The 11,718-nt window shown below is 36.4% G+C and overlaps 2 protein-coding genes across 2 annotated transcripts in view; both read right to left on the reverse strand.

Moving 5' to 3' along the window:
• LOC106952360 (lipopolysaccharide-induced tumor necrosis factor-alpha factor homolog) overlaps nt 1-5,470 on the reverse strand; it is an 11,056-nt gene extending 5,586 nt beyond the window's left edge. Inside the window, exons 1-3 of the mRNA XM_015040419.1 lie at nt 5,302-5,470; nt 1,210-1,450; nt 1,037-1,072 (exon numbers count right to left, since the gene is read on the reverse strand). Coding sequence (XP_014895905.1) covers nt 1,037-1,072; nt 1,210-1,435 — 262 coding nt within the window. The 5' untranslated portion in view covers nt 1,436-1,450; nt 5,302-5,470. The remainder of the gene's footprint in view (nt 1-1,036; nt 1,073-1,209; nt 1,451-5,301) is intronic.
• A 2,991-nt stretch (nt 5,471-8,461) lies between these two features.
• LOC106952347 (lipopolysaccharide-induced tumor necrosis factor-alpha factor homolog) lies at nt 8,462-10,556 on the reverse strand. The gene is made up of 4 exons (XM_015040397.1): nt 10,281-10,556; nt 9,994-10,085; nt 8,684-8,795; nt 8,462-8,567 (listed from the first exon to the last, which is right to left on the reverse strand). Exons 1-4 carry the CDS (start codon nt 10,436-10,438, stop codon nt 8,462-8,464), a joined length of 468 nt encoding a protein of 155 aa, XP_014895883.1. The 5' UTR covers nt 10,439-10,556.
• Between the last annotated feature and the right edge of the window lie 1,162 nt (nt 10,557-11,718).

Genomic DNA, 11,718 nt, shown 5'->3' on the forward strand with positions numbered 1-11,718 from the left:
TTTACTTGAGTACATTTTTGTCTGTGTATTTGTACTTTTACTTAAGTACATTTTTTGAGTACTTTCTCCACCACTGCCGATAAGTCATTCTTCTACTTTAACAATCATGCCCTACCATGTGCTCGTCTGTCACAACAAATACCATAAATTTCAAGGCTGCAACATAAGAAAGCAAGAAAATATGATATGGTTATGGGTATTCTTCCAGTACGCTGAGAACAACATCTTTGTGGTGCTGTTTGTCAAACATTTGTCAATATCAAGTTTTCGTTCTGTCAGTGACTTTCATTATAAGGAGAAATCCTGACCCCTAGTGGATGTATGTGGAAAACTGCAACTTCAATGAGTAAACCTTTGTGTGGGAATTTATATTAAAACAGTTCCAGTTTGTATTTTATGGGGAATAAAATAAATTAAAAAAAAATCCCCACCCCCATAAGCAACCACAATTATATCTTAGGAGAAAACAGTGTTTGCAGTGACTAAAAGTCACCAGCAGAGGATGTAGATGTAACAATTGTTATGTGATAATATAAACATCCTCTAAGAAATGGCAGATTGGTATCGCTCACTCAGCCATTTGTCTTAACATATATTATGTTAGGATTTACAGAGTAAGGAAAGAACAGAGGAAGATGTGAAATATGATAATTAGGAATTTGGTTAGAGTGTGTCAGACTGCTCTTTTTGGTCAAAATATTGCTGACAGACTAGTGGAAAAATAATGTTTCACTTTTACTTTAATGGACAAACAAAATAAGATTGGGAATTTCCTGTCAACAGAGCAATTTTCAGAATGTGACTGTGCTGGGAATACACTGAGAACAAAAGCTTTCTGTGAAGTGCCAAACGCCACAAATAGCCCCATTCTTTCAAGATGAAAGATTTCAATCACGCGTCGGCCCACTGGAGTGGTGGTGGAACGGAAAGAGCATTTTATTGTGATGTGTGACCTAAACTGCAAAGTTCTGCTTGCTTTCATAGGAAGACATATGTTGTCAATGTAACAGTGTGCTGCTGGAGCAGGCTGCCTCACCTGCAGGTGCAGCTACAGCAGGAGCAAATGCAACACCTGCAAGAGGAGAGAAATAGCTCAGCAAAACAAGGACAGGTTGTCTCTAAAAACAAAAAGTGTATGTTTCAACTTTTGTTTTGAAGTTTACACCCATAAATTTCCCACATTTTAAGATTTTTTAAGTGACCACATGCCTCCCTGGTATCCAGGAGGAGCAGGGGAGAAGCCTGGTTGAGCGGGGAAGCCAGGTTGAGCGGGGAAGCCAGGTTGAGCGGAGAAGCCAGGTTGAGCGGGGAAGCCAGGTTGAGCGGGGAAGCCAGGTTGAGCGGGGAAGCCAGGTTGTGGCGCAATACCGCCATAATTCATTGGAGGGCCAGGGTAGGGTGGAGCCATATCCTGTGGTTGGGTTCCTTTTTCCATCTTCAGAAATTCCACCTGTAAAACAAATATGATTTATGAAACCACTATATAAAAGTTAATGATTAAAACCACAGACTGTGGCATTTCTGGTATGATACAGAAAGCACAAACAAAGCAATGCAAACTCATTTGAACATTAATTATTTGTGTCACTGAAACTGAAGTTTTGATCCTAAACATGTGAAAGGAGAAGTGAGAGCACATGCTTTGTAACATACAAACCTGATACAACTGACAGTTTCGAGTTTTGAGTGAAAAAAAGGGGCTTCATGTCATGCGATGAAGGTGTGTGAAGACGCCTCTGAGCTGAAGACCAATAGATGGAGGATGTAAGACATTTTTTATAACCATTTAACCAAAGTGGTGGAAACTGTACATTTTGAACTGCATCCTCTTTTACTATTACTCACATGCTCTGTTTTGTTTTTGTTTTTTGTTTTTTTTTGCAAAAGTAGATTTAACAGCATTGACTCTGTTTCTGAGTTGTTCAGTTTTTTCTTGATAATAGATGCAGGGAAATGTGAGCGTAGCTATATCCCACTTTTGAACGACAAGGCACAGTCAGACAAATTACTAATCCCAAAGGTCCATCCGACATCATGAATTCCCCATGACATTTAGACTGAGGGCGGAAACAGATACTCAGAAACGTGATGTTTCAAGTCTCTTTAATGTCTTAGATATTTTCTGCTTGAATGCATCTGTTTTAAATAATGTGGCCTCATATAAAACTTGGTAACTTGGTGTCATCTAAACATTTAAGCCCAGTTTGTGCATGAAAGGCTTTGGGCCGTAGTGCCTCCCTCTGAGTGAATGCAAAGGGAGCCCCATTATCAAAAGGAGAACATATATTTTTATCAAGGGTATGCATCATTTATATAATGTTCATATTAGTTTATCTACTAATATAATGGACATTATTACATTTTTTTTTAACAAATGTGTCAAACCAGTATTTACTGTTTATGTTTTGCTACTGCTTTTTGTCAGGCTTCTTAAAATGCCTGTGGCACTGAACCAAAGCCTGGCTCAAAGGAGTTTCGCTAAAGAAGAAAAACATTTGACTGAAACTTTCGTTATCAGCTTCCATTCTTTCACAGTAAGTAAGACAAAGTTTCTATTTTGCCAATACAAAGGACAATCATCCCAAGCTTGTCCCAAAGAGACACTGTAAAAGACTGTATACTGGTTTTTCTCCGTTTATGCAATATGGGAGGCTTTTTTCAATTTCCTTCTGGGGATTTACAGTGGCATTTTGTTAGAGGGTGTAACCGATGAGTGGAAAATACTTTAGACCTTTAGACCTTTTTAGGTAACACTTTATTTGAAGGGATGTGCATAAGACTGACATGACACTGTCATAAAGATGATATAAAGCCTGTCATAAACATTCATAAAGACTTCTTTATGTTCATGACAGGCTTTATGTCATGTTTATGACAGTGTCATGTCAGTCTTATGCACACCCCTTCAAATAAAGTGTTACCTCTTTTTATTTTATATAGAGAGAATATATAGCATTTCATTGACATTTTAAAAAGAAACATGCATAATGACAGATTGTATATAAAAAATGTAAATGTAAAATTCCATGCTGACCATGCTGATTTCTTAACTCTGGAACATTAATAATGTTCCTGGGTCAACTTGACCAGTAAAATGTTTAATCATGCAGTACTATCAGAAACCCCCCTACCCAAAAAAAAAAAAAAAATCCCCAAGACATTTTTGTATCCAAAACTCCAATTCTAACCATTTCAGTCTATATTTGTGCATTGATGTTTTTTTTTCTCTCACAGATAAAGAATCAATGACAACAATTGACGCTTTTCCTTAAAAATGTTCATTATAGTTTTTATGTCCACTGAAAAAAAACCTAGACACAAAAAACAATGATTATTCTTGAAACTGACTTTCTTATTTATTATTATTATTTTAGATTTTTTTATATCCAATTTTATTTTTTTATTTATTTTTTTAAGGAGTTAACTTTATATTTGAACTTGAGACACCCTGTTCTGTTCTGGGTCAAACTGACTGATTAAAAGTCAAGACAAATGAGTCATGAAGATTTGTATTGAAAGTAAACTTTATTCAACCACTGTTTTTGAACCACAAATGAACAAAACAACAACAAAATAAGATATTAGGAACACGAACACAGTGCATGTATGTCTGTGAATCTCTGCAGCCCACAAGTAATCTGTCACCATGATGTGATAGTAAACAATGTGCAACGAGTACATTCTGAAATGCCACAAAAATGGATTGATGGAAATGAACTAGAGGGTTTAGTTTTGTCATCTACAAGGCACATGAGGGACATGTCATCACAGTGCGCTTTGTGCAAATGAATTTTTCACATTTCACACAAGTCAAGGTCATCTTGACTTCATCAGAAGGCTTTAAACCTGGCACCTCCTCCTCTTCCTTTTTCCTCCCGTAGCAACCTCAAAAGAAGAATAAAATGGTTACTATGTTTTTTGATACTCCTAAGCCACACACAACATGCTCCCACACAAACACACACTTTTACTTACCTCGTGCATTGCTATACTGGTTGTAGTCCTCTCCTGGATCTCCTCTATTATTGCAGTAGTTGCTGTTTTCGTTGTGGTACCACAAGCGCCTTGCCCACCTCATCTAAGAAAATGCGCCTCTGGTACAGCTTTGACACATTCCACTCCGGAAAGGTTTCCGCCCAAATGACAAACGTGTTGTATGCTGATACATCAGTGCTGATACATCAGTGATGTAAGCGATGACCAATGACTACGCATTGGCGTAAATGACACACATGACCCTGTGACCTTGTCCAAGTTGTCTACCCCTCCTTCATAGTTGTTTCCGTCATAGTTGCAAGGAAATAAATAGTAGTGGACATTTTTTTTTTACTGTTTTTATTTTTTGCTATGTCTGTGGACCAAGAAGAGGCACCAATTTAAATGCTGGTAGCAGATGAAGCTTAGTATTTATTTTTATGAAACATGAAACTGTTTAAGGAAACAGTTTCATGTCACGCTTAACCAGACGTGACTTAATTGTTTTCTAAATATACAAACCCTAAAATGAACTTAATATCCTCTTTTTCACCTTTAATTGGTAGTTCCCTTCCCTTTTTTGTTGTGCTCTCTGTCACAAAACGCTATATGTTGACATGGAGAAGTCAATTCTACTTATCAGGGTGTTACATAAGAGGCCTGATTTCTTTTTTTTTTTCTTTTTTCGTTTTGTTCCCATTGCTGAAGTTTTAAAAATTTAACTGGTGTATATGAAAGCTGTCTAACTTTTGTTTATTGTATTATTTTACGTAGCTGTTATTATCTAACATTTCTTCTTCAAATAGCACATGTTTTTAACCGAAGTACTTAAACTGTACTATAATATGACTTCAAAATTGTTAGAGAACAGCTAAAATGATACGCAAAATGGAGAAACACCGATGGCAGTATGCAGCAATAGTAAGGAAGTAATTTACTCTGTAAGTCATTTACTTTGTGGGAGAGGCTCGAAGTTGGAGCTTTAGAGCACTTTACCCATCTTGACCACCGTTGTTTGTCCAAACAATAGTGGGTAAGTGCTTTCCTGGGAGTATAGCAGTGCAAACAGGCCTACTCTATTAGTGCAGATCATTGTAAATTCATCCTAAATCAATTAGAGCAACATGAGCAAACTCCTCATGAAGCAACCTCTGTCAGTAGAGCATTGTGTATCTGCCTCGCCCTGTTTGGTTCAGGAGATATGGCCTGTTTTTTTTTTTTTTACTGTACTCAAATATAAAAGCAGTAGAAAACACCAATAGGAATTACTATAACAGCAGCAGCTCAATATTAGGAGGGTAGAAGAATAAAATTGGTTGAACTTACCAGTAAATTTCAATTAGAAAAATCAGCAACAAAGGAGAGCGATACGTTTTTTTTTTTTTCTGTTAAGTCTGATCCTTTATGGTGAGGAAGTGCAGGAAATCCCAGACTAAATAACAGCTTATAGAACCAAGATCTGCCTTTCACAGATCGGTGGTTTTTACCAGAGCCGACAATGTTCCGCCCTCTTTTATTTCCCCTCCTCCCATGTGACTTGGACCAGAGAGCAATAAAAAGAAACAGTGACATATTCAGGTTAAAGCTTTTCAAATATAAATCTCTCATTATCAAATCAAATCAATTCAATAATGGTTACATGTTCAGTGGATTTCAACATTTTTTAAACAAGCTGAAATGTCTTATAACCCTCAGTGCTTTACCCCTTGCACTCATATCAATACTTGTCAGTTTCCCCACTATGGCCACAACTTTGACAACTTAAGTGAAAATGATTCATCTTAACACATGATTTTCCTGTGACAGCAAAACAGGCTGAAGTGCTTCAAAGGTCACAGGACTGTCATGGAAACCTCATGCTAATCACCAGGGAGTGAATTGCAAATTAAAATACAATATTTTCTATGTTAAGCAAGAATAAATTACCTATTGTTATTGTTTTAGAAATGTTTTGCAATTATTACAAGATGAAAACAGGTAGCTTTTCGTTGTGTCTCTGCTTATATTAAGTTTCAGTAGAGATGGGTAGTAACTAGTTAAATGTACTCTGTCAGATTTCCTTGAGTAAGTTTTTTTGGCGGGGGGGAAAAAAAAAACTAATTTTAGGAGTAGCTTTATTGCACTCTGATATTTAATTTAACTCGAGTAACATTCTTCATAAAGCATAGGTACCGTCTCGTGAACAAGTGTTTTGTGTTCTCTGCATTTAAAGTTGAAAGATGGAATTAAATAAATAAAGTTTCCATGATATTTAATGCAATCATGAGTAACACAAAGTGCCTCCTATTAATCAATAGCGTGTAGGACAAGCTTAACCTGCAGTAATTTGAAGTAGCTGACTACTGCTTGACTTTGTCAGTCTCTCTTGTTTTTGAGAAATTTTGTCCCATTTGTCTTTGCAACATTGTTTCAGTTCTCCCCAGGTTTTGTTTCTGTGTAGCTCTCTAAAGGTCCACCATCAGTTTTTCTATCAGTTAGAGAGATGGACTTTGACTTGGCTGATGAAACACTTTAAGAGATTATTGTATGGATTACTGATGTCTATGGTATTGTGGTCCAAGTGATGACCCTGTTTTAGCTCTCAGATGGGTCTTATGTGTTCCAAGATCAATAAGTAATTATAACATATATAAAATTGTAACACTCATCTGTCAGAGAGTTGGTGCGAGGGTCGCCTTAATTTAACTGAACAAAAACATACTGAACTGTGCAGCACAACATGTTAAGGTTGTTGAAGTCAAGGGAACATAACTGACCAACTTCTATATTTTTAATAAATATATGCTTCTCTCTGCAAAGCATATATTTAATTTATGTCCAATGCAATACATAGAAGTGTTAAAAATATATATGTTCAGTAATCTCCTTATGAGTGACAGATTTTTATGAACCAAAAACAAGAAATATAACTAAATCCAAATGTTGGGATAATATTTTAAGCTAACCTCCTATTTAAGTCTGTAACCTTGTCTTTTTTTTTTTATTTCATTCATCTGCACGGGGAACCAGAGTGCCAAACAAATAAATAAATAAATCAACCAGCCAATGCCATAATGTCTTTTATAAAGCTTTTAAACTTTAGGTAAGGTAAGGAAAAAAAATATTGTCCAATCACCATTTTTTTTAATTCCACAATCTTTGTAAGGTAATTAGAATACTGAAAACAATTGTTTTGGAAAAACGTTTGTATTTTTGAAATATGATGTGTCCACTGCAGTGGACATCGGAACCCCATACATTTGCAATTGAACCTTGATGGCCACCAATTTGTCCCAAAGAAAATATCCAAACATCAACATAAGAATGAATTTAACATTGACAAAACTGAGCACTGTTGCCTAGAAAGAAGGTTCTGGGTTTGATTTCCAGCCTGGGGTCTTCCTGCATGGAGTTTGCATGTTCTCCCTGTGCATGGCAGGTTCTCTCTGGGTTCTCCGGCTTCCTCCCAGTCCAAAAACATGACTGTCAGGTTAATTGGCCTCTCTAAATTCTACCTAGGTGTGAGTGTGCATGGTTGTTTGTCCTGTCTGTCTCTGTGTGCGACAGACTGGCGACCTGCCTCTCGCCTGGAACATTAGCTGGAGAGGCACCAGCACCTCCTGACCCTAGTAGGGGACAAGTGCGTACAGAAAATGTATGTATGTATGTATGTATGTATGGATGGATGGATGGATGGATAGATGTATGGATGGATGGATGGATGGATGGATGGATGGATGGATGGATGGATGGATGGATACAGAAAAAAAACAGAACATAATTACAAATGTCCACTACAGAGGACAATTTTTCAACTTTTAAATACTACGATAAAATACAGTCAAAATAATTCGTAGAATGTTTTATTATGCTGCCAAGAGACTTATTTAGAATATTCCAACAAAATTTTAAACCAAAATTTGCACAATAAAAAGTTTTATGCACTTACTTTTTCTCTTCCCATAAAATGTGCTTTTGCTGATGAACGCCATTTTTATGAATGAGAAAAAGGTACGTACAACAGTCCCCCCCCTTCACATGTGGTATCATTAAAAAGCCCTAAGTGTCCTCTCCAGATACCAAAAGGAATTAATTCAGTAGTACACAGTGGGTGGGAGATATTCAAGTTTAGAAATGTCCTCTACAAAATATATAAAATTAATTATATGTTACAATGTAATTTTATAAAATAAGTTTGTGTTAAATTTACTTTTTCACAGCAAATCTGGGAAATAATAATAAATAAACAAAATCATGCATAGAATTGGAAATACTATTAAAATACTTGAAATTGAAAGCAAGCAATTTCCTTTCTTTGTGAAAGTGAAAATAAAGTTAACTCTCATGTCCTAATCCTAACGTATTTTAAAATGCCTGCCCACATGTACAAGAGCAACTCACATATCTGGTTTTAGTCTGTATATGCATATTATTCCTCTTTTTTTCTTTAAGTAAAATAAGAGCAGTGCCATCCTCCTAACCACCCCAATCCCTCGTAGGACTAGTTTCACATCCGTTTGTAAATGTAGAGGACATGCTGGCAAACTGGACAATGATGCTTCACATCATTACAGGAATCGAGGCAGAACGGGATACTGCAGCAAAGCCAGCACCTGGACGGGGAAATGAATATTGGATTCTGTTAGGCTTCTTGCAACTATAGTTATTTGTATTTTTAAAGAAATGTGGTTTTCTCCTGTAAGGTGTTAAATATCTAACAGGTTTTTACCCAAGCAAACACAACCCTGCACAGAGAGCCCAGGCGCACAGTCCTGCAGTTCTCCTTGTACGGGTCATCACCGTTTGCTGGCAGTGAGGACATAAAGTTTGTCCAGGAACATCTGACAGTACAGTTGATACTACCATAGGAGTTACTGAAATAAACAAAACACACTTGAATTAAAAATACATACATATTCTTTCAAAAATGATTAAATAATTTAAAAGTTTGTCAAATTCTTTCTTGCTTTCTCTTCTAAGATGAGAATGATTTTCATTAGATGTAGTGTATATATAATAAATCTGTATAAAAATGTACAAAAGCTTTTATAAATTTTACCCCAGATGATACTCTATGAAATCACTAATTTGCTCTAAATGTCATTATAAATAGGCCAGAATAGAAAATGCACTACATTTTTCAGAGCTCTATTCATGAAAATCGTTGAAAACCATAAATCTTGCTACTTCTACTTTACAATAATGTGCCAGTATGTGTTGGTCTGTCCCAAAGAATCCTTATAAACTACCAATATACTCATCAAACATGAAAAAAAAAAAGAGAGAAAAAATGTCAGAAGTTATAAATACTTTTGCAAGGTACTGCACGATACATACTGTATTTTATTTATCATCAAGAATCTAATGGGTTCTTTTTGGACAGTAAATGTGTTACCGGACCTTTGGCATTATCATGTTTCCATTCCGTCAGTGAGTTTCATTATAAGGAGAAATACTGCCCTGTAGTGGATGTAGGCAGAAGTTTGTTGCCTCAGAGCAACTGCAGTGAACCTTTGTGTGAGGAATATTTTGCAAGGAAGCAAAATATGACATAGAAGGCACTACTGGTTAATTAGCTCTGGCCCATAGGAAGTCACAATTATAGGAGGATAAAACAGTGTTTGCAGTGACTAGATGTCACCAGCAGAGGGCGGAGGTGCAACAATTTGTGATAATCCTCTGAGCAATGACAACCTCTAAATACATGTTGTTATCCAAATAAAAGAACCCAAGTTAAAAATGTAAAAAAATAAAACAATAATAATTAGGACTTTGGCTAGTGTTTCAGACTTCTCTAGAGTTTCATTCTTTCAAAATGGGATATATCAGTCATGCTGCAACTGTGCTTCAGTGGTTGTGGTTTCCAAAATAGAACGGAAACAGAATCAGAAATGTTACCATGTGAATACATCATTTGAAGTTGAAGTAGAACGTTTTGCGTGCTTTTGTTTAGCATATTCCTGTACAAACCATCAAAACACCTACTGCTGTAGCTTCTCAACCAGTATCTGCAGGAGTAGGAGTTTTGCATGCTTGTACAAAACATGCACCACCAAACCCTGGCCCACTGGAAGGCCAGGGTTTGGTGGTGCAGATTCCTGTGGGTGGGATCCTTTTTCCAAAAGCAATACCTGCAAAGATGACAGACACAGTTAAGCAAAACAAGGAACTAAGCGTCTCAAAACACTATAAATAACAAGCATATGCACCATAGTGGGTATGGATTTTTATATTTTTTTTTAAATAACATCCATACGTTTTCAATATTTTTGTCAAAATTATGTAAAATACAGAATGCTGTTAAACACAAGAACGAAAGGAATGACCACATACCTCCATGGTGTCCAGCAGGAACAGCAGGTTGAGTGGGGAAGCCTGGTGGAGTGGGGAAGCCTGGTGGAGCGTACATTGGTGGCTGGCCATAATCCATTGGAGGGCCAGGGTATGGTGGTGCCGATTCCTGTGGGTAGGATTCTTTTTCCATCTTCAGAAATCCAACCTATAAATCAAATATTATTTATTAACCATTTTATGAACACCATCCACTATGACCTTTGTGTTGTACAGGAAGAGCAAACAAATGAAAGCAAACTTCACACTACATTCAGTCATTCATGCATACATTCACACATGGAATGCTTTTATCTCAAATTATATGAGAACGATCAGCCACATAATGATGCAAGTGGGTATGTGGTTCCATTAAAATGTTGACATTTTAATGGCCTTTTTGTGCAAACGCCTGTTGTGGCTTAACTTTGTTCTTATATAAGCTAACTCCCAATGAAGATTTAAGTAGCACAAACTTAGCATTCTTTTTTTTTTAATTTAAGTCATTTAGAGGAAATTGCACTTTTCACAAATGTACCCAGGTTGAATGTTCAAACAACAACAAAAAGAAACACTTTCTTGATGGAATATCCCTGTTTCATTGCAGACAGGCCGACTGTGTTGATAAAAAGCCTTGCTTTAACCTCAATGTGAATTTCTCCTAAATCAAATAAAGCATAATGAGCAGTCCACTCATGAAGCAGCCTCTTTCTGTGGAGCATTCTGTATCTGCATCCCCCTGTGCGGCTCAGGAGAAAAGGCTTGTTTTTTAATGCATCTGTATAAAAGTGCATTTCAAAACACTGAAATGAATAAACATGACAGTAGCAGCTCAATGTTATTGGGTAAATATAAAATAAGTTTAACTTACAAGTTAATTTTTGTAGAAAAGGGAGGATAAACTGTTTTTCTAGTGAGTCTTCTTAGTCCTGAGTGATGAGAAACTCAGGAAAATCCCAGGCTGAAAAGTGGCTAGTTAAAGAGCATCTGACACTTCCTGTAAAACTATTGATTTTATTTCCTGGAACTATACAAGGCTCCACCTTCTTCTTTTCTCCATCTATGTAACCAGGCAAAGACCGCACTAAAAAAATAAGTAGTGCAAAGTGCACATCAAATGAAAATAGAACATTTCATGCAGTGGATTTTTATCTGTCCAAGATTGTCTTGTTCTCTTGGAAGCTGAACTGTCAGCCAAATCTGTGAGTGAAAAAGCTTACTGCAAAGAACAACTCAGTGATCAAAACACATTCAAATCTTTTTATTTTCCATTTTAAACCTTATTATACCAAACACCCAGTGTGTAACCACAGTTCTTTCCTGTCTAGTCATCATCTTCCTGTGGTGTCACACCTGTTAGCTGAAACAGTTTTTGCCGAGTAATAAATGTGCAAAAGTTTGACAAATACAAACAATTTCCATACTTTTTAACCA

This window comes from Poecilia latipinna, unplaced genomic scaffold (genome assembly GCF_001443285.1).
Source record: "Poecilia latipinna isolate Pla-1442-1.1 unplaced genomic scaffold, P_latipinna-1.0 Scaffold509, whole genome shotgun sequence".
NCBI classification, from domain to species: domain Eukaryota; kingdom Metazoa; phylum Chordata; class Actinopteri; order Cyprinodontiformes; family Poeciliidae; genus Poecilia; species Poecilia latipinna.